Genomic DNA, 23,974 nt, shown 5'->3' with positions numbered 1-23,974 from the left:
TGATGTTGTAGAGCATGAATCTGCAGGAGCGTGTGACACGTGCGGAAGACGACAGTTGGTTATCTAGGGTCACACCCAGATTCCTCGCAGTCCGAGTCGGGGTCACCACTGTGTCTTCAATGGTGATGGCCAGGTCCCGGTGCGGGCAGCCCTTCCCCGGGAGGAACAGCAGCTCAGTCTTGTCCAGATTGAGCTTGAGGTGATGTGTCGTCATCCACTCAGAGATGTCAGCCAAACACCCAGCTATGCGTGTCTCCACTGCCTGGTGGTTTAGGCTGGTGAGAGGGACTGCCAGGTGGTATAGGCTGGTGAGGAGGACTGCCAGGTGGTATAGGCTGGTGAGGAGGACTGCCTGATGGTATAGGCTGGTGAGGAGAGCCAGATAGTATTAATGGGTTTCAAATGTAGTCCTAGACCTGCCATGTTGGGGACCCAACACAGGTGTTTCAAATGAATTAATTAGTTCTACTCCATAGGATTCTATGCAGTAGAGCCAATCAGATAAATTGAAACACCTGTGTTGGTCCCCAATATGGCAGGTCTAGGACTACATTTGAAACCCATGAATAGGCTGGCGAGGGGGACTGCCAGGTGGTATAGGCTGGTGAGGAGAGCCAGGTGGTATAGACTGAAGGAGGAATGCCAGGTGGTATAGGCTGGTGAGGAGGACTGCCAGGTGGTATAGGCTAGTGAGGGAGCTGCCAGGTGGTATAGACTGGTGAGGAGGACTGCCAGGTGGTATAGACTGGTGAGGAGGACTGCCAGGTGGTATAGACTGGTGAGGGGGACTGCCAGGTGGTATAGACTGGTGAGGAGGACTGCCAGTTGGTGTAGGCTGGAGAGGAGGGCTTGGTTTGCCTACACCCATCCTGCCAGGCCAAACTGCCTTCTGGGGAGCTGAAGTATGCAGCCAGCTTGTCACGGAGAGGCATCCCTGGGTCCTCTGTTACACAAGTATCTGTTTTGCTCAAGGAAAAGGGACAAAACAATATCAATAGTAAATATTTAGCTTGTGTGGGAGAAAGGTTGTATGTGTCTTAATAAAATCAAGAATAATATTACCTGCATATAGGCTACACTGCTAAAATGTTGTAGGTATATTTGTGGCATGTTCATTATACTTGGATATCTTATACATAGCCTAATTTGCCTACTAACATTTGTTAACTATGTTCTTACTGTTGCCAACTTGAAAACAAACACAGCAACTGCGGTTGGTGCATATTACTAATGTCTACACCAGATGTTCTTGTTAGCTACAATGTTTTTCTTACTTGAAAACAGACACTCAAACACTGCGGTTGATGCATAGCCAAACGTTAGGCTACATATTAGCCTACTAACGTCTGTTAACTATGTAGCACTAGCTACGTTATGAGTGCCAGATACAATGTTTTGCCATAAAATGTTGCCTGCTTGAAAACACACTCAAACACTGCGGTTGGTGCATAACACAACATACCTGTACTAACGTCTGTTAACTACGTTATGTTACATAACATACATACATAAGGTCCGTTAACTATGTTATCTAGGCTAACGTTAGCACAATATTGCGAGTGCCAGATAGGCTAGCTACAATGTTTTGCCACAATGTTGCCTACTGAAACAGACACAAAAACGGTTATGTGACTGATACAGCATCAAAGTAATTGTTTCTAAAAGATACAAAATCACTTAGTGATTTTACAATCACAATAGCTTAGCTACTATCACCATTATTTTATTTTAGAAATTATAAGATTAACTTACCCATTGCGAGGTTGTTGGACATTTGTCATTGTCTGATCAACTGGGATTTTTTTTTTTTTTATTTTTTTTTTTTTTAAGTGCACTAGAATGTGTCGAATGTCGCAGCCTGTGTGCGGGGCTAGCTGGACACAGCGCCGTGCGCCGTCGTACGACGTCGTACGACATCGTGGCGGATGCGGTCTGCGGGGGGCTTTACACAAGAACTTGCACATTCCAGCTCTCACCAGCTAAGCATATTTGCTAGTGCTACAGTTTGTTACACGTCCATGTAGGGCTGTAACGATTATGAATTTTGCTTAACGATTAATTGTCAAAAAAATTATTGTGAGGGGGGGGGGGGGGGGGCTCGCATCACACCACTAGGGCACCTTGCGGATCTCGCACCCTAGGCGGCCACCTACTTCGCCTATGCCACGGGCCGGCCCTGGCACTGATGCTCATGTCCGCATGATTTGAGTGAGAGTGTGTGTGTTTGAGAGAGAGTAAACCTGTGGTTTAAAACCACGCCTCTTTAATATCATGAATGTTAACATTTACAAAAACATATATCCTCCTCAATAAAAAAAAGCATTGAAAAATTAAAATTAAGAAAATTTGGAGTATACAAATAGCACATGAAATGGACAATGCATCAGTGCTTCTTTACTTCTTTAATACAGTGTCTCGTCATTATTTGCTATGAACGTATAGGACATGCCAACAAGTTGAAGAATTCCATTGAACTAGGGTTGCTACCATATTAACTCTGCAACATATTTTTATTTTATTAAAAAAAAAATATATATATATATATATATAAATATATATATATTTTTTTAAATTTTGTTCATAACCGCGGTTACAAAAAACAATCGCAGTCAGAAACAATAATCGAGGTTTGACGATTATGTAATAATTGTTACAGCCCTACGTCCATGCATACTCATTGTTTTCATTGTGGCCTGTTTATTACTGGTATCTCCCATTATCTTACAGAGATGTATATCATTTATATGAAAGCTATTTTTGATTTTTGTATACACAGCAAAATGTTTTGTTGTCAGTGTTGTTACAAAAGATAAGTAGACCTACATTTTGGTTTAACAGAAGAACTCATGAGAGCTGGTACAGAAATGTATAGCATTTCTATGAATGCTGTTTTTGACTATTTTATACACAGCAGCATGTTTTTTGCTGTAACTAATTTGCTACAACGATGCTGTTTGGGCTATTAGGTTAATAAAATAAAAACGGAAAATGAATCTGTTTATTTTGATTATGGATCATTACAAATACACTTTTTTAAAGTAGCAAGTGCAGAAGTGAAAGATAATCAATAATCGTTTTAGAATTACATGAGATTGATGCACCGATAATCGTTTTATAATCGAGAATCGTTTTGTAATCGAATCGTTGCCCTCTGAATCGTGAGGTGCCCAGAGATTCCCACCCCTAGTTGCGCCTCCTGGAGGGACTATCAGCGCTCCTTTGAGGAGTGAGTTTCACCAACTACTCCATGATTTACTCGGTTACACATGGTACCCGTATCACGTACACATGACAAATATACTACAGTGAACCTTGTTTTTATTAGCACACATCCATGCTTGAGTATGCACGTATTAAATGTATTGTGCACTGGTGTGCTAATAAAAACAAGGTAAAGTTGCCTGATCTGAGCGGTTGAAACGTTGCTTGTAGCCAATAAAAGAGTACTGGGAGCATTAATCCAGTGTGCGGATCTTTCCAACCTTCAAGTTATTCTACATATTGATCCAGCACTTGTGTGTGTGTGTGTGAACATGTGAGAGTGAGTGAGTGTATGTGTAGAGAGAGTGTATGTATATGTGTGTGAGGGGAGAGAGTGAGAGTGTGTGTGAGGGAAGAGAGTGAGAGTGTGTGTGAGAGAGGAGAGAGAGAGAGAGAGAGAGAGAGAGAGAGAGACAGAGAGAGAGTGTATATGCATGCATGTGGTTTCTACCTGGGGATGTTGAGGAAGATGAGGCCCTCTATATTGGGCAGTTCCACGTCTTGTTTGTCCACCTGCAGTTTGATGTCCTTGTGCAAGTTCCGTGTGTGACTCAGCTTCTGAAGCCCCACCTTCACATATACACCTTTGTTGTGGAACCTATACAGTACATAGACAAAGACAAACATATCAATATTAGAAAAAGAAGACTTCCAGTTGAACAATGTAGTGGAAAGACGTGTGGTGTTTGTTATCTTTTAAGTCTATTGTCAAGGCTACGGTTGCTTTAGTTAACGACATGTGAAATTTGCACGGGAATGAGCAAACAACTTGGTAAACGGTCAACTCAAACCCTTCTCCTCTCACATTAGAAACGTTGATAATTGAGCTGGAAAAATCCAGGAAAAGCGTGACTTCGGAACTCATCGCCACTCTGAAAACGCCACTCGCCCAGATTCACTCATCTCTTGACTCCGTTACTACCACTGTGGCCAAACATACCTCCACGGTCTTGGGGATGGAAACGGCCCTCTCGAATCAGTCGGACAGTATTACGGGCCTGGAGCAAGAAGTCGTGGAGTTGCGGTCCAAGATGACCTCGTTGGCGGAGCAGAATGCTACACTTCAGGATGCTGTCCTGGTCTCTCGTTCAAAGCGCCAGAACCTAAGTGATTGGTCTGTCCGAGGGTGTTGAAGGCAAGGACTCGAGGCAATACATGGCAGGTTTGTTCAAGGAGGTAGTTGGTGAAGCACTCCCTGACGATGGCCCTGAACTTGACCGACCCCATCGTAGCCTCAGACCCAAGCCACGGCAAGGTTCTTGCCCTGTGATAGTGCGCTTTCATCATTACATCGACAAAGAGAGTGCTGCGCTGGGCAAAGGAACACCGCGATATGGCCTACCAGGGTCACAGCGTCAAGTTCTACAAGGACTTTAGTGCTGCTGTGGCAAAAAGGAGGGACGCTTTTAATGCGGTGAAGTCCTCGCTCTACCAGAAGGGTATCCGGTTCGGCATGATGTACCCTGCCCACCTGCGCGTTACTCTCAATGACGTGGATCATTTCTTTGACTCCCCGGAGCAAGCTGAGCGGTTTTACCAGGAGCACATACATAACTTGTGAAAGACTGGACTGAGCAGGCGGTATGGCCACTGATTATCTGACTATATAATTTATTTTATTTCTCAAAGCCAAGCTTGCTTCAGGTAAGACACGATCAGACTGTTTAGATGGACTAAGATCTTGTTTCTCATCCCTTTATTTCACCTTTGGTTGGATGTAAACAGTAAGTTGAGTCGTGCGGGTTGGATCACGGTATGAATGATCCTCGCTTTATCATTTTCCTCTCATATTGAGCCTTGGGTGGAGGTTGTAGGCTATTATTTAATGTAGCCTATGTTCTTTTGTTGTTTGTTTTTTAACCATTTTGATTCATTCATCATTCTTTTTATAATATTATCAGACCTCAGTTGGTCTACTGTTACTCTACCAGTGTTTTTATTCCTGACGCGCGGTGTCCTGTTGTTGCATATGGTACAACATCCTTGTCTTATCTAATAGCGCTCAGGTGGTCACTTTGCGCAGCAGCAGGACACGGCAAGCGTTCTCTATTAACTGTGTTCATATGGCGTACGTATTGGACCACCAGGGGGCGATATCCACTGCATAGGAAATCGGTTGCCTATTATCTGGTTCTGTTATGACGAGCTTAGGAAACAACCTATTGATTTGTCTTATGTCAGTTTTTTGTCGGATTTTATGTTTGTGTTTTAGGGGAAATGTGTTGATTACAACTACACACTGGGAGGGTTTTCTTGTTTTTTTCTCAAATGTTATTTTCCTCTGGTCTGGATGCTACTGGGTTGCTCATTTCCTTTCTACTTTTATCATTAATATTTTCTTTGCTTTGGATGTGATTAATGGTTAATCCAAATATGTCCCAGAGAGGAATGGATGGGTCCTCTATTAGGCTGGTGAGCTGGGACGTCCATGGACTGGGGGGCCCAGTAAAGCGGTCCAGAGTGTTTTCACATCTTAAGGATCTTAACACAGATGTCTTTTCTTCAAGAGACCCACTTGCGTATGAGTGATCATAACAGACTACGTAAACCTTGGGTTGGGCAAATATTCCATTCAGCTTTTAATAGCAGGTCCAGGGGTGCTGCTATTTTGATTAACAAACGTACTGTATTCAGTTCTCCCCTGCCCAAATTATATCTGACCCTGGAGGGCGTTATGTCATAGTGAGTGGTTTTTTGTTTCAGACACCAGTTGTTTTGGTTAGTGCCTATGCCCCTAATTGGGATATGACCTCCCTTTTCTCCAATATCCCAAATTTGGACACCCACCATCTTATCCTAAGGGGGGACCTGAATTTAGTGATAGACCCCAAGATTGATCGTTCACACCCTCGTTCACACCCTAAAACACTAACGCCCTCTGCCATGTCGAAGACCCTGTCATCCCTCACGACTCAGTTAGGCTGCATAGATCCCTGGCGTTTTCTCAATCCGGTCACAAAATAATTGTCCTACTTTTCTAAGGTGCACCAGGCTTATTCTCGTATTGATTATTTTTTTTATAGATAGGGCTCTATTATCTGCTGTGAAATCTACTGAATACTCTGCTATTATTATTTCTGATCATGCCCCTCACATTTTAGATTTAGTACTTTCACCTTGCACTAAGAGGCAATGGACGTTCAATACAGGCCTATTAGCTAATGAGGAATTCTGTAATTTTATCTCAGAAAGGATTAGTGTCTTCCTTGACACAAACAAGACTGAGTCAATTTCGCCCTCTTTGTTGTGGGAAACTTTTAAAGCTGTAATACGGGGAGAGATTATCTCATACAGTACACATTTGCCTAGGAATAATAAACGAAAACAGCAAGAGCTGGTTGATGCCATTCTCAATATAGATAGAGAACATTCCCACTCTCTCAGTCCAGACCTGTGTGCCAAAAGAGTTCAACTACAATCTGAGTTTGATTTGCTCTCTACGGACAAAGCAGAATACCTTTTAAGGCGGACTAAGGGGACGTACTTTTAATACGGCGATCTTAGCTCTTCAACTGAAACGCCAATCAGCCTCTCGTTACATACCCCAAATCTATGACTCTTCCCACTCCTTAACCACCGATTCAGTTGAAATTAACTCTATCTTCACTTCTCTGCCCCCTGTCAATAAGACTGCAATGGATGAGTTTTTAGATAGTTTAGATATCCCCACTATAGATGTTGATACCAAGAATAACTTAGACAAACCTATACAATTAGAGGAATTGGCTACTTGTCTCAAATCTATGCAAAATAAAGCTCCAGGCCCAGATGGATTCCCAGTTGATTTTTATAAGAAATCTTCCCATTTACTTGTCCCTCTACTGCTAGATATGTTTAATGACTCATTGACAAAAGGATTCCTCACCCCAACCTTAAATCAGGCCTCAATTTCACTTATATTAAAGACAGACAAGAACCCTGAGGAATGTGCCAGCTGGAGGCCAATAAGTCTGCTAAATTCTGATGTTAAACCTTTAGCCAAGATCTTGGCATGTCGTTTAGATCCTTGCCTGCCGGACATCATTTCCGAGGATCAAACAGGCTTTGTCAGGGGATGACAATTGTCATCCAATATTCAAAGACTTTTAAATATTGTGCTTTCTCCTAACACCTCTCAAGTTGCTGAAATGGTTATATCGCTGGATGCGGAGAAGGCCTTTGACCGGGTTGAGTGGGATTATTTATTTTCTTGTTTTGGGGAAATTTGGCTTTGGGTCTGAATTTATTTCATGGTTACGACTGCTATATTCTGCCCCTACCGGCTGTGTAACAACCAATTCTCAAAGGTCTGTCTACTTCCCTATATTCTGCCCCCACCGCCTGTGTAACAACCAATTCTCAAAGGTCTGACGACTTCCCTCTAACAAGAGTAACCCGGCAAGGTTGTCCGGCTTCCCCCCTGCTCTTTGCCCTAGCGATGGAGCCTCTCTCCATTGCCCTCTCTTTACGGGTATTTACAGAGCTGGACGGGAGCATCGTGTATCTTGTTATGCTGACGACCTCTTGCTGTATGTTTCTGATCCAGGTAATTGTGTAGATAATGTTTTACAAATCTTGACAGCTTTTGGGTCATTGTCGGGCTACAAGTTGAACATCGGCAAAAGCGAGTATTTCCCTGTTAATGAGGCAGCTAAGCGAATCTCACCGAGTATGTTGCCTTTCAGACTGGCCCACTCTGGCTTCCGCTATTTAGGTGTCAGCATTGCCCATTCCCTCCCTTCTCTTCATAAAAATAATTTTAAGAAGTTGGTTTCATGTATATGTATCAAATCTGCTATGGAACGCTGGGACTCTCTCCCTCTCTCTCTGGTTATTGTTGAGTCTGTTGAGACTGAGTCTTTTGTCATTATTACTATCCTTTTTGGATTAAATTATTCAACGCATCCGTTTTTTTCCTGCCTCCTTTGTACCCCCGGTTTAGTTTGTTCTGTGTTACTCCCCCCTTTCATACCCCTAGACGCCTTTCATTTTGGGGGGACGTAACATATTTGGGGGCTCATCCAGGATTGTTGCGGCGTTGGACCTCGCTCTTTTTTTTAAATTGGTGCGCGTTGTTGCTTATTGCTCTCTCTGGCCTGTTTGTGAGGGCGGCTTCCTCGGCTTAGTAAGGGGGGTGTCCCGCTGGGTTTCATAGCCCTTCCATCGGGCACCCATTTGTTATTTTTCCTTTCTTATTTTAGGGGTGAACCCTGGGTGGGGGTATTAAAGACCTCTGTCGGGGGTAGGCTTCAGGGCTTCGGCCACTGAGTTCAGCCTTTAATGTCGCCTCGTGCCCGGAAAACCCCAGAAGATACTCAGGATTAGAGTCTGGTTAGGTAGGTGCCGAGGGAGTTATCCCAGCTGGGCTGGCTGTGAGTAACCTAAACTAGTGGCTTGTGGTAGCGCATTTTTTTTGCTTGACGATGGCGTTTTGTTTAGATGTGTTTTTGGCTAGTCCGACTGCTGGGCAGTTGGAAATGTGTACTGTGGCTGATTTACGATTAATTTGTGATCATTATGGTATTTCTGCTCCGCGATCCCTGGTGAAGAGGGAAGTCAAAGCGCTTTTGTTGGCCGGATTGGTGGAGCGCGGCGTTCTACCTCCACAGGTGTTGGGGGAGGCTCCCGATGTCGCACCCTTGGAAGGGGGTTGCGATGAGGAGGAGAAGAGTTCTGCAAAAGGCTCCGACACTCAGAGATTTGGAGATCCCACACCGCCTCCGGTGGGTGATATGGCTTACGTTACTCCCGGTGCAGTAGGTGCAGTAGGAGGGGTGAAGGTTAACACGATACAAATGCCCCGTATTGAACCATCCCCAGAGGACGTGTCCGGTTCTGCCCGCTGGAGGGTGCGTCTAGCTCGTCTTCAGATGGAGATGCAGGATAAGGAGAGGGAGTTTCAGTTCCATCGAGAACTGGAACTTAAGAGAATAGAGGCAGACACTGCTATCAGGATGCGTGAACTGGAGTTGAAGCAGGGTGCCCTGGCCTATAGCCCCGGTGTGCGTACACCGTCAGGAGCCTCTGTTCCTTTTAATGTGGGCAAACACATCTCCTTGGTGCCTGCCTTCAGAGAGTCTGAGGTTGAGTCGTATTTTGGCGCATTTGAGCGAATAGCAGTGGCTCTGAACTGGCCAAAAGATGCGTGGGCCATTCTCCTGCAATGTAAGCTGGTGGGTAAGGCACAGGAGGTCTGTTCTACTCTTCCTCTAGCGGACAGTCTTGTATACGAAAAAGTAAAGAGCGCTATTTACAGAGTATATGAGCTAGTACCAGAGGCGTATAGACAGCGTTTCAGAGACCTGAGGAAAAGAACTGGCCAAACCTACGGTGATTTTGCAAGAGAGAAGGGCGTGCTTTTTGACAGGTGGTGCGCCTCTTGTAAGGCAGACGATCTGACTACATTGCGTGAGTTGATGTTGTTAGAAGAATTTAAGAACTGTGTGCCAGAGCGCACTGCTGTTTATTTGAATGAACAGAAAGTCACTACGCTACAGCATGCTGCCACCTTAGCTGATGAGTACGAACTCACGCACAAAGGGTTTTTTAGTAAATCAATCCCTCCCTCCTTTCAGCGTGGTTCGACACAGAAAGCTGGTGACACGCGTGTCCCCCACTCCAGTGTGCCACGGCATAACGAAAAAAACTCATCTGGGGAGAGGCTGTGTTTCTTTTGCCATAAGCCCGGCCATTTGGTGGCAGAATGTCACGACACGCCTGGGCGCGGAAACAGCCTGTAGCCTCAGCCCCCGGGAATGTTGGGTCTAAAGCAAAGGGTGTGGGTCTGATTAAGACATTGGCCTGCAGCAGCCAGTTGGGTACTGACAAGGTACCTGATGAGTGTTTTAAGCCTTTCATTTCAACTGGTTTTGTCTCTCTAACAGGAAGATCTGAGGACCAGTGCCCGGTCAGAGTGTTGCGGGACACAGGCGGTTCACAGTCCTTTATCTTGTCCAATGTCCTGCCATTGGATGTCATGTCTGCCTGTGGCGTAAGTGCCATCGTGAGGGGGATTGGTATGGCCTTTGTGCCCGCACCCCTTCACCGCATTCATGTGAGTTCAGAGCTATGCTCAGGGTTTTACCCTATCGCTGTTCGATCTGATTTTCCCATAGAGGGTGTTGACTTTATTATGGGAAACGACATAGCTGGCGGGAAAGTGTATTGTGTACCAGAAGTAGTTGATGTTCCCTTTGCTGGACATGACGATCTGGCTGAGCACCATCCAGAAGTGTTCACAGCTAGTGTGTTGACGACAAGAGCCCGAGCCAAACTGCAGACCCAAGATGTTGACCTAGCTGACAGCCTGTTTTCGTCAATGTTGTCTGGTGAAACGGCGGCCCCTACAGGCGGATCATGGAATAGTGCTCCCCAAGGGTCTGAAGTGGAGGAGCCTGTAACTGCTTCTACAGTGGCTTTGCCGCTGACCCGTGAGGCTCTTATTCAGGCTCAGAAAAATGATCCATCTCTTTCCCATTGTTTTGCAGCGATCAGTGAGGACCCTGACAAATGTAGTGGGAAACAGTGTTATCTGTTGTATAAAGGGGTACTGATGCGTAGGTGGATTCCTCAGGAGGGAAGGGCCCCAGAGGATGGTGGGGATTGGGGCACAGTCCAGCAGATAGTGGTACCTGCTGGTTATCGGCAACACGTGTTGGAACTGGCACATGAGCATGTGTGGTCTGGCCATCTCGGTATAACAAAAACCTATAACCGAATTCTGAGTCATTTCGTTTGGCCAGGACTGAAAGCTGCTGTGGTCCGTTTCTGTAAGACATGCCGTACCTGCCAGATTGTGGGTAAACCAAACCAGGGAGTGCCTCCAGCCCCACTGCGTCCAATTCCTGCTATGGGTGAGCCATTTTCACACGTTATAGTTGACTGTGTGGGTCCGTTGCCCAAAACAAAATCTGGCAACCAGTTTCTTTTAACTATGATGTGTGTTGACACTCGCTTTCCAGAAGCCATTCCCTTGCGAAAGATCACAGCCCCAGCCATCACCAAGGCTCTGACAAAGTTCTTTACTACTTTTGGGTTGCCCAAGGTTGTGCAGACGGATCAGGGATCCAATTTCCTGTCCAGAACCTTTGAGCAAACGCTACAAGCACTAGGTGTGTCCCATTCAGTGGCCAGTGCATATCACCCTGAATCACAAGGGGCACTAGAGCGCTGGCATCAGACGCTAAAGTCGATGCTTAGGAAATACTGTTATGAAACAGGGGGAAGTTGGGATGAGGGTGTTCCTTTTGTGCTGTTCGCCATACGCGACGCCAAGCAGGAGTCGCTGGGTTTTAGCCCAGCTGAACTCGTGTTTGGTCATAATGTGCGTGGCCCACTGAAGGTGTTAAAAGAGCGGCTGACATCCAGTTCACCTCCCAAAACTAACATATTAGATTTTATCTCCCAGTGTCGGGAGCGGTTACATCGTGCCTCTGAAGTGGCTAAGGAGGCGCTGGCCTCCTCGCAGCAGAGCATGAAACGCTGGTATGACAGGCGAGCAGTGGAGCGGACATTCCAACCGGGAGAGCAGGTTTTGGTTTTGCTTCCACTGCCTGGCTCTGCCCTTACTGCCCGGTTCTCAGGACCCTACATAATAGAGCGAAAAGTATCTGACACAGATTACATCATTAACACTCCTGAGCGGAGACGGAAGACTCGTCTGTGCCATATTAACATGCTTAAAGCCTATCATCACAGAGAAGCTGCCCAGGGAAAGCAGGAAAATACTCCGGAGACTGCTGAACCCCAGAAGATCTCTGCTTCTCTGTTGGGTGTGGGAGCCCTGGCTGATGATGGTCTGGTGATGTTCTCTGATGGTCCACAGGGTGGTAGGCTGTCTAACTCTGCATACCTGTCAGATCTGGAGACACAGTTATCCTGTCTACCTTTAAATCAGCGTGAGGATGTGGTACAGCTAATTAGATCTTATCCTGCTCTGTTCCATGATGTGCCCTCCCGTACTAGCGTCGTGGAACACGATATTGATGTTGCTGGTGCCATGCCTGTTAAGGGGAGACACGGTAGGTGAAAACATCGTTTTTCAACGCCCTGGTCAAATTTGAGATTTTGTGCTAGTTTGCTTCCATAACATGTCTTCTTTCATACTAGTGGAAATAAAACATCAAAAATACGCATTTAGATGTTTATTTTACTTCATTTAGTCTGTTTGCGTCTGTAGATTCTTCCTAAAATCACCAAAAGTTAGCATTTTTTCGCAACGAACCAGAGCGCGGCCGTCTTTTGGATCCGCTCATGTGATATATCGATAGAGAGATCTCTCTCTCAAGCCTGCTGTTATCGCAACCAAACCTGATAGTTTCATTTGTATCAGCAACCAATCGTGGAAATACAAAGGCGGGTTTGATGCTAAACGTGAAATCTCATTGGCTGTTGTTGATTTCTGAGAACGTGATTGGTTCAGCGCGTCATGTGACACGTTTCCATTTCCTGATATCTAATCCAAACAATGCCATCTGTAAAGCGTTCTAAACGTAATAAGCAACAACGACAACAGTGTTTGCCCGCAAGGTTGAACAGAAAACAAGAGAAACTAAATGGAAAGGTTTACATTTATGAGATATAAAGTGCCTATTCGCGCAAGTTGTCATTAGCCGGTGCTAGCATGTCCAGTGAGCAGCAGGGAGATGAGGCTAGCGTTAGCATGTCCAGTGAGCAGCAGAGAGATGCGGCGCGTTTGAATGAGCTGATAACTGGGTTGATTTGTCCTAATTGTGCAGGAACTGGTCTTAAAATTAACATAGATCCTCAGAATAGTGGGTTATGTAGTACCTTGCTCTTAGAGTGCAGTCTTTGTGAGAAATGGCTATCGCAAAAGTGTCAACAACTAGGAATGATGTTGCATTTGATGTCAATGTGAGGATGGTCCTCTTAGCGCACGAGTTAGGGTTGGGGTATGCAGCTCTCCAAAAGATTAGTAAAGTGTTAGGGATCCCAGGGCTTCATCTGAAAACGTATCAGAAACATGACAGAGAGGGTGACAGGTAGGCTATTGAAACGTGTTCCCTCTTTCTCTTTCTCTCTCTCTCTCTCTCTCTCTCTCTCTCTCTCTCTAGCCAATATCAGAAGCCTATACATATGCACAGTAGTCTCCCTCTCTCTACCTGTGGCATTTCTACATGCATCCATAAACTGACCAAATAAACTTTTAATTTCAGTTGCTGAAATAGAGAGAGGTCTGGAGTCCTTGCACAGAAGCAGAGAGCAGATTAGGCAGGCATATGCAGATGTGGACCCAGAGGTAGCTGACTGCCAATAAATGCAAAATGTTACAAAATTATTACAGTTATTGAGAATTATTACAATAATTCTCAATAACCAGCGTTCAGTGGACAACATGAAGGCGGCAATATGGGGTAGTCCGCTTCACTGATGACAACCCCATGCGCACCAGGAACATATTGTGGTTTTAGGACAGTTTTATGGACTGCAGCTGAGTGGGATCTACAAACTAGCTGCTTAGAATAGTTTTGTAGACTGCAGCTGAGTGGGATCTACAAACCAGCTGCCTAGAACAGTTTTGTAGATAGCTAGTGTGGTGCCATCTGAGGAGTGACTCTGTAGACCTATGACGGCGTAGCCTGATGTCTCCTATGGTGTTGCTTTTGACGATGGTTATATCACTTGTTTGTTTGGCAATCTATATTTAGCTTCTATTGGTGTTTACCCTGCATTGTTTACCACATCTTGTCCTGTGTATTTATGAATCAGCTTACTCTTCATGTTCATTCATTCATTCATGTTTTCTCCATGTAAAACGCTTAAAAAAACACAAAAAGCTAGATAATCTGTTTTCTCATGCATGTCCTCGTCAAATGTGTCTATCTTTGTCCATGATCTGTTTAACAAAATAATACAAGCTTTCTAAAAGGGAATGTTCTCTTCCCTACTAACATTGTCTCGTCTGTAGTCTCGTCTTACTAACATCCCACTCGTGGGCTGTACCTTGACGTGGTGAGTGGGCTTCCAACTAAACAGGTCTTACTTCTCTATACAAAATGTCTACTCCTGGACTATTCTGAATCCACAACATGCTGTGTTATTCAGTTTTCTGTTTCTATGTGTTTTCAGATGTTGTGTAATGTTGTTACTAATGATCTGATTGGATATTGTGTTTGTAAATATTGGTTTACAATGCAAATGTATGGTTTTTTACAATACAAATTTTCAAAGCCCGTTTTCTCAAAATGAGTTATTTCTCATCTTAGGGACATCAAAACCACCACTTGAGTAGCACCTACATACACCTAACTTTCCAGTTTTGTTCCAATCCATATTCTGAGAGTTTGTCCAAGGGGGATTTTTAAAATTTCATTCATAGCCTGATTTATATAACAGTTTATCCCTCAAACATGGCGAAAATTGGTCTTTTAATGACTGTTGACAGTATTTTCCGATTTCTGAAGTGAAGAAAAGAGATATCAAAAATCCCCCTTGGAAAAAGTTTGAATAGGGATATGTGAACAAAATGAAACAAGAATTTTGAATCTGGCTTGAACCAGTAAAAAAAAATGATTTCCTGAAATTATGCAAATTAGCGCATATTTAGCGCATATAATGCCTAATTTGCATATTTATCCATAAGATTTCAGAAAAATTGTAATACAAAAAAGATGCTCCTTAATGTACCTAACAAACTTGGGGAGTTTAATGGTGATACCTATTAAGGATTTTTTTTTTCCTATTCACCTGGGGTGTCTCCCCTTAAGCAACATGCATATCGTTGCCAAATGGCAAAAAGGGAGGTAATGAAAGAGGAGGCTGCTTACCTTTTGGATAATGGCTTGGCGAAGCCCAGTCAGAGCCCATGGAGTTCTCCATGTCTGCTAGTCAGTAAACCTGATGGCACCTCCAGGTTCTGTACAGACTACCGAAAGGTTAATGCAGTGACTGTGCCAGATTCCTACCCCTTGCCTCGAATGGACGATTGCATAGACAGTGTTGGTCCTGCTGTGCACATTACCAAGCTAGATCTTCTGAAGGGGTATTGGCAAGTGCCTCTAACTTCCCGTGCCTCTAACATATCTGCCTTTGTGACCCCTGACCATTTTCTAGAGTATACTGTGATGGCGTTCGGCATGAGGAATGCGCCCGCCACCTTCCAACGCTTGATGCACCTGGTGCTCGGTGACATCCCCCAGTGTACTGTGTACTTGGACGACGTGGTAGTGTACTCTGACAGCTGGGAGAATCACATGACCAGTTTACATCTGGTATTCCAGCGCCTGGTAGAAGCGTCCTTGACTCTCAACCTTGCGAAGTGCGAGTTTGGTAAGGCCATGGTAACTTACCTGGGGAAGCAAGTGGGGCATGGCTGTGTGAGGCCGGTGGATGCCAAGGTCACAGCCATCCTCTCATATCCTACTCCTACAACCAGACGGGAGCTTCGGCGTTTCCTGGGCATGACTGGATTCTACAGATGTTTTTGTCAAAATTTCTCAGTGGTGGTTGCTCCGCTCACTAGGCTGTGTAGCCCAAAGGTACCATTCACGTGGAGTGATGATTGCCAACATGCCTTTGTAACTGCCAAGTCTCTCCTCTGCAGTGCTCCTGTCCTGGCGGCACCCAACTTCTCTGCTCCATTTCAGTTGGAGGTTGACGCCAGTGCTACTGGGGCCGGGGCTGTGTTAGTTCAAGATGGTGAAGCAGGTGTACCCCACCCTGTCAGTTATTTTTCGGTGAAGTTTAAGAAACATCAACTGAACTACTCAACCATCGAAAAAGAAACACTTGCCTTACTCCTTGCTCTTCAACATTTTGAGGTTTATGTCGGGTCTAGTGTTGACCCTGTTCTTGTGTATACTGACCATAACCCCATTGTTTTTCTAGCCCAGATGTATAACCACAATCAGAGACTGATGCGGTGGGCCCTGTTGGTGCAAGGCTACAACCTGGTGATAAAACATAAGAGGGGCGTGGACAATGTGGTGGCTGATGCCCTGTCCCGAGGGTGAGAGGGTCATGGGGCCTGCAGCCTGTGTGTCTATTTATTTGGTGTTTACTTTTCTATCTTTTGCCATTAGATAGGTGTGTGCTCCGCTTGCCTGTTGTGAACGGTGAGGTGGGGTGATGCTCCAGCCTTTGATGTCATTAATTGAGTAACCTATCGATTACTATCAAACTACCTGTTTGATCTTAAGGGGGAGGGTGTTACGGCTGGAGTGTGGTGTATGTGGTGTCTCTCTGGTATTCTTCCCCCCAGGTACTTGCCCTTCCCCCCCCTGGTACCTGGCGGAGAGGTGTGTGCGCGCGCGGCTGGTTCCAATCTGCTGATTGTGGCCGGAGACATAAAAGAGAGAGAGAGGCACCAGTCGACGCCCGTTGCCATTGCATAATGTTGTGCTGTTTTTGTGTTGGGGCCAAGGCCTGTGTGGCCTTCCTTTTTTCTGGTTATTGTTGAGTCTGTTGAGACTGAGTCTTTTGTCATTATTACTATCCTTTTTGGATTAAATTATTCAACGCATCCGGTTTTTTCCTGCCTCCTTTGTACCCCCGGTTTAGTTTGTTCTGTGTTACTCCCCCCTTTCATACCCCTAGACGCCTTTCATTTTGGGGGGACGTAACAGGTGGGCAGAATCAATTCTGTTAAGATGAACGTTTTTCCCAGACTTTTATTTATTTTCCAGTGTCTCCCAATATTTTTACCAAAATAATTTTTTCGAACGTTAGACAAAATAACTTCAAAGTTTATTTGGGCTGGCAGGAACCCAAGAGCTCTAGAGTAGTACTGCAGAAGAGGAAACAGGACGGGGGTATTGCCCTGCCTAACTTTTTATTTTATTACTGCGCGGCCAATCTTCAAAAAATTCATGCCTGGTGTAACTCCCCCAACCTTGATTAGTGTAAGATGGAGGACTACTCTTTCCGCCCTTCATCCCTGGCAGCTTTGGTCTTCTCTCATGGCCCGTTGATGTATTTTGTTACAGTGGAAAAACCCGAATCCACCCTCTACGATGTCCTGGCTTAATGATCTAATGTCTTTTCTGTCACTGGAAAAGATTAAATATTCCTTAACGGCTCAACTGCTATTTTTTTTCTCATGTTAACAGCCTTACCTCTCTGGACTGATCAATGTGCATCCAATCTCTGTTGTAGACTCCTGAGCATCTTTATCTCTGTATTTCCCTTCCTACTTTGTTTCATTTTATTAGGGCCCGAGCACTGGCGGTGCGAGGCCCTATTGAAACTCTAAGGATTATTATTAGGGCCCGAGCACTGGCGGTGCGAGGCCCTATTGAAACTCGAAGGATTATTATTATTATTAGGTGGGCTAGCTTGTAAAAGCTAGCCCAACTTGTGATATTCCCACTATTTCTTTATTAGGTGGGCTAGCTTGTAAAAGCTAGCCCAACTTGTGATATTCCCACTATTTCTTTCTTTATTAGGTGGGCTAGCTTGCAGAAGCTAGCCCAACTTGTGATATTCCCACTATTTCTTTCTTTCTTTATTATTATTATTATTCTCCCCGTTTTTTGTCTCCTTTATAACTTCTTCATACTTTGTGCTAGAAACTTCATTCAAACTTTAAAATGTTCACGATGTTTAGCTCTTTAACGGATGTATTCAGATTTTTGATATTTTTTATAGTTTTTTAGTAATTTAACTTTTAATAGTCATTGAAACTGCTGGTGGAATGTTCAGTATCATTATGTTTTTAGAGTGGTGGCAGCTGTTGCTTTTAAAATATTTACACATTTTGTAAACTGCTGGCACTCCTACAGTTTTGAAAGCTCACACACATATTATACATCAAAACTTTCACACAACTGTGCTGATTCGTACAATGTAAGTATCTTAGCCGTGTGACTTATAATTTTCGCTGTATGACGATTTGTTTGGCAACTGCGCTCTCCATTGAAACGTATGGGCCCACACTCTACCTTTTGAGCTGCTAATTTTGCATTTTTACCCTTTTTCTAACTCGTCGCCATGCCTACAGTTTTTAAGCTACACGGACATATCATAGCCTAAAATGTTCAGCATTTTCTCAGGATTCCTACGGTGTCAATATCTAGGCTGGCACCTTTATACTTTTTGAGAGAGAGCTGTCTGAAGCCGGCATGCCTTTCCATTGAAGTGAATGAGAGGATGCTCACAGTGTCAGTTGGGATTTGAATTTGGGGACACGTGCAGGCTCTCTGTAGAGGCACCCTTTTATGACTAATTCATATTCATTTCTTCCTTCCTTCCTTCCTTCCTTCCTTCCCTTCCTTCCTTCTGTCCTTCCTTCTTTCCTTCCATCCTTCCATCCTTCCTTCCATCCTTCCTTCCATCCTTCCTTCCCTTACTTCCATCCTTCCTTCCTTCTTTCTTTCTTTCTTTCTTTCTTTCTTTCTTTCTTTCTTTCTCTTTCTTTCTTTCTTTCTTTCTTTCTTTCTTTCTTTCTTTCCTTCCTTCCTTCCTTCCTTCCTTCCTTCCTTCCTTCCTTCCTTCCTTCCTTCCATCCATCCATCCATCCATCCATCCTTCCTTCCTTCCTTTCCTTCCTTCCTTCCTTCCTTCCTTCCTTCCTTCCTTCCTTCCTTCCTTCCATCCTTCATTCCTTTCCTTCCTTCCTTCCATCCTTCCTTTCTTTCCTTCCTTCCATCCTTTCCTTCCTTCCTTTCCTTCCTTCCATCCGTCCTTCCATCCTTCCTTCCATCCTTCCTTCCATCCTTCCTTCCCTTACTTCCATCCTTCCTTCTTTCTTTCTTTCCTTCCTTCCATCCTTCCTTCCTTTCCTTTCTTCCTTCCATCCTTCATTCCTTTCCTTCCTTCCTTTCCTTCCATCCTTCCTTCCATCCTTCCTTCCCTTACTTCCATCCTTCCTTCCGTCTTTCTTTCCTTCCTTCCATCCTTCCTTTCCTTCCTTCCTTTCTTCCTTCCTTTCCTTCCTTCCTTCCATCCTTCCTTCCTTCCTTCCTTCCTTCCTTTCTTTCCTTCCATCCTTCCTTCCTTTCCTTCCTTCTTTCCTTCCTTCCTTCCATCCATCCTTCCTTCCTTCCTTCCTTTCCTTCCTTCCTTTCCTTCCTTCCATCCGTCCTTCCATCCTTCCTTCCATCCTTCCTTCTTTCTTTCTTTCCTTCCTTCCATCCTTCCTTCCTTCCTTCCTTTCCTTCCTTCCTTTCTCCCTTCCATCCTTCATTCCTTTCCTTCCTTCCATCCTTCCTTTCCTTCCATCCTTCCTTCCATCCTTCCTTCCCTAACTTCCATCCTTCCTTCCGTCTTTCTTTCCTTCCATCCTTCCTTTCCTTCCTTTCTTCCTTCCATCCTTCATTCCTTTCCTTCCTTCCTTCCTTTCCTTCCTTCTTTCCTTCCATCCTTCCTTCCATCCTTCTTTCTTTCTTTCTTTCTTTCTTTCCTTCCTTCCTTCCTTCCTTCCTTTCCTTTCCTTCCCTTCCCTTCCCTTCCTTCCTTCCTTCCATCCTTCCTTCCTTCCTTTCCTTCCTTCCTTCCTTCCATCCTTCCATCCTTCCATCCTTCCTTCCCTTCCTTCTTTCTTTCCTTCCATCCTTCCTTCCTTTCCTTTCCTTTCTTCCATCCTTCCTTTCTTTCCTTCCTTCCTTCTTTCCTTCCTTCCTTCCATCCGTCCTTCCTTCCTTCCCTTACTTCCATCCTTCCTTATTTCCTTCCTTCCTTCCTGCTTTCTTTCCTTCCTTCCTTCCATCCTTCCCTTCCTTCTTTCTTTCTTTCTTTCTTTCTTTTTCTTTCCTTCCTTCCATCCTTCATTCCTTTCCTTCCTTCCATCCTTCCTTTCCTTCCATCCTTCCTTCCTTCCTTCCTTCCTTTCCTTTCCTTCCATCCCTTACTTCCATCTTTCCTTTCTTTCTTTCTTTCTTTCTTTCTTTCTTTCTTTCTTTCTTTCTTTCTTTCTTTCTTCCTTCCTTCCATCCTTCCTTCCATCCATCCATCCATCCTTCCATCCTTCCCTTCCTTCCTTCCTTCCTTCCTTCCTTTCTTTCTTTCTTTCTTTCTTTCTTTCTTTCTTCCTCAAAGAAATATTCAGAATGACACTCTTTTTCAGGCTGCAAACTCATATTAATATATTTTCTCCTCTTTCAGCTATTGAACTCAATAAAACTATGAGTTATGATGAGTGGTCTAATCTATTTTTGAGTGTAGTACTAGCAGTACTTATAACAAACACCTACTGCAACACCTCCACAGCTACTGGTCCGCCCGGGGTGGGCTATAGACACATGGTCTCCAATGAGGGGTGCATTGGGATGGCCTGGCAATCACTGACCTGCCCCCCACAACCTCTGACCTGAGGGGGCGGAGTCTCGCCACCACGCCACTATCCACACCACCGTCCCCACATCTCAGACCCTGAGTTGGCTAAAGATGCAGTTTTCACGGTTGGGTGCATGTGGGTGGTCCGGGGAGCAGTACGCTGTCCTAGACTGGCTCTGACCCGAGGAGGCGGAGTCTCGTCACAACGCCACTATCCACGCCACTGTCCCCACATCTCAGCCCCTGAGTGAGCTACAGACACACGGTCTTCACTGGTGGGTGGATGGAGATTGCCCGGATGTCAGTGCACTGCCCCCGACCTGCTCTGACCGGAGGGGGCGGAGTCTTGCCATCACGCCACTATCCATGCCACGGACCTCACAACACAGCCTCTGAGGTGGCTAGAGACACACAGTCTTCACTGGTTAAGGCGGGTAGGTGGCGTGGAGAGGGGTACACTGTTCTCGACCAGCTCTGACCTGAGGGGGCGGAGTCTCACCACCATGCCACTGTCCACGCCACAGACCCCACAACTCAGCCCCTGAGTGGGCTAGAGACGCACGGTCTTCACTGGTTGGTGCATGGAGATTGCCCGGATGTCAGTACACTGCCCCCGACCTGCTCTGACCGGAGGGGGCGGAGTCTCGCCATCACGCCACTATCCACGCCACGGACCTCACAACACAGCCTCTGAGGTGGCTAGAGACACACAGTCTTCACTGGTGAAGGCAGGTGGGTAGCCCGGCATGGCCTTCACTATCCACGACCAGCTCTGACCCAAGGGGGCGGAGTCTCGCCACCACGCCACTGAACATGCTACGGACACCACAACTCAGCCCTTGAGTGGGCTGGAGACACACGGTCTTCACTGGTGAAGGCAGGTGGATAGCCCGGTGCGGCCTACACTGTTCACGCCTGGCTCTTAACCAAGCGGGCGGAGTCTCGCCACCACGCCACAGACCCCACAACTCAGCCCCTGATTGAGCTAGAGACACAGTCTTCACCAGTGGGTGCAAGGAGACTGCCCAGAGGTCTTCATGGTGGAGTCAGGTAGGTGGCCCGGAGAGGGGTACACTGTCCCCGACTGGCTCTGACCTGAGGTGGTGGAGTCTCACCACCACGCCACTATCCACGCCACAGACCCCACAACTCAGTCCCTGATTGGGCTAGAGACGCACGGTCTTCGCCGGTGGGTGCATGGAGATTGCCTGGTCCATAGTAGTTCTAGCAGTAGCTGTTACATGCAGCTGCAGCAGCTAGCCCACCTCACATTTTCTCCAGGAAATGTACTTTCTAGTTATTATTATTATTCTCCCCGTTTTTTGTCTCCTTTATAACTTCTTCATACTTTGTGCTAGAAACTTCATTCAAACTTTAAAATGTTCACGATGTTTAGCTCTTTAACGGATGTATTCAGATTTTTGATATTTTTTATAGTTTTTTAGTAATTTAACTTTTAATAGTCATTTTTGTGCCATTGAAACTGCTGGTGGAATGTTCAGTATCATTATGCTTTTAGAGTGGTGGCAGCTGTTGCTTTGAAAATATTTACACATTTTGTAATCTGCTGGCACTCCTACAGTTTTGAAAGCTCACACACATATTATACATCAAAACTTTCACACAACTGTGCTGATTCGTACAATGTAAGTCTCTAAGCCTTGTGACTTATAGTTTTCGCTCTATGACGATTCGTTCGGCAACTGCGCTCTTCATTGAAACGTATTGGCCCACACTGACTTTTGAGCTGCTCATTTTGCATTTTTACACGTTTTCTAACTCGTCGCCATGCCTACAGTTTTTAAGCTACACGGACAGTTATACATACAAATGTTCAGCAAGTTCTCAGGATTCCTACGATGTCAATAGCTAAGCTGTAGCCTTTATACTTTTTGAGAGAGAGCTGTCTGAATCCGGCATGCCTTTCCATTGAAGTGAATGAGAGGATGCTCAGTGTCAGTTGAGATTTGAATTTGGGGACACGCGCAGGCTCTCTGTACAGGCACCCTTTTATGACTACTGTGGTAGCATTCATATTCATTCCTTCCATCCTTCCTTCCTTCCTTCCATCCTTCCTTTCTTCCATCCATCCTTCCTTCCTTCCTTCCTTCCATCCTTCCTTTCTTCCATCCATCCTTCCTTCCTTATTTCCTTCCTTCCTTCTTTCCTTCCTTCTTTCCTTCCTGCCTTCCTTCCTTCCTTCCTTCCTTCCCTTCCTTCCTTCCTTCCTTCCTTCCTTCCTTCCTTCCTTCCTTATATTCAAAGAAATATTTAGAATGACACTCTTTTTCAGGCTGCAAACTCATATTAATATCTTTTCTCCTCTTTCAGCTATTGAACTCAATAAAACTATGAGTTATGATGAGTGGTCTAATCTATTTTTGAGTGTAGTACTAGCAGTACTTATAACAAACACCTATTGCTTTTCACTGCTACTTCTTCTAACCTCGACTTCCATACAACACCTCTACAGCTACTGCTCCGCCCCGGAGTGGGCTATAGACACATGGTCTCCAATGAGGGGTGCATGGGGATGGCCTGGCAATCACTGACCTGCCTCCCACAACCTCTGACCTGAGGGGGCGGAGTCTCGCCACCACGCCACTATCCACGCCACCGTCCCCACATCTCAGCCCCTGAGTTGGCTAAAGACGCAGTTTTCACGGTTGGGTGCATGTGGGTGGTCCGGGGAGCAGTACACTGTCCTAGACCGGCTGTGACCCGAGTTGGCGGAGTCTCGTCACAACGCCATTATCCACTCCACTGTCCCCACATCTCAGCCCCTGAGTGAGCTACAGACACACGGTCTTCACTGTGGGTGCATGGAGATTGCCCGGATGTCAGTGCACTGCTCCCGACCTGCTCTGACTGGAGGGGGCGGAGTCTCGTCATCACGCCACTATCCACGCCACGGACCTCACAACACAGCCTCTGAGGTGGCTAGAGACACACAGTCTTCACTGGTGAAGGCAGGTGGGTAGCCCGGCATGGCCTACACTGTCCACGACCGGCTCTGACCCAAGGGGGTGGAGTCTCACCCCCACGCCACTATCCACGCCACGGCCCCACAACTCAGCCCCTGAGTGGGCTAGAGACACATGGTCTTCACCGGTGCGGGTGGATAGGTGGCCCGGAGAGGGGTACACTGTCCTCGACCAGCTCTGACCTGAGGGGGCGGAGTCTACCACTATCTACGCCACGGGCCCCACAACTCAACCCCCGAGTGGGTTAGAGACACAGTCTTCATTGGTGGATGCATGGAAATTGCCCAGAGGTCACTGTACTGTCCCCGACTAGCTGTGACCCAAGGGGGCGGGGCCTAACCAGCACGCCACTATCCACGCCACGGGCCCCACAACTCAGCCCCTGAGTGGGCAAGAGACACACGATCTTCACCGGATGAGTCAGGTAGGTGGCCCGGAGAGGGGTACACTGTCCCTGACTGGCTCTGACCTGAGGGGGCGGAGTCTCACCCCCACGCCACTATCCACGCCACGGCCCCACA

The 23,974-nt window shown here is 45.8% G+C and overlaps 1 protein-coding gene across 1 annotated transcript in view; it reads right to left on the bottom strand.

Moving 5' to 3' along the window:
- Window positions 1-23,974, bottom strand: part of dgkq (diacylglycerol kinase theta) — a 52,732-nt gene that overhangs the window by 7,108 nt on the left and 21,650 nt on the right. The window contains exon 19 of the mRNA XM_084456715.1: window positions 3,713-3,859. Within this exon, the coding sequence (XP_084312841.1) occupies window positions 3,713-3,859 (147 nt within the window). The remainder of the gene's footprint in view (window positions 1-3,712; window positions 3,860-23,974) is intronic.

The sequence above is a fragment of the Borostomias antarcticus genome, assembly GCF_949987555.1.
Source record: "Borostomias antarcticus genome assembly, chromosome: 22".
Taxonomy (NCBI): Eukaryota; Metazoa; Chordata; class Actinopteri; order Stomiiformes; family Stomiidae; genus Borostomias; species Borostomias antarcticus.
This window is presented reverse-complemented; position numbering and strand designations above follow the sequence as displayed.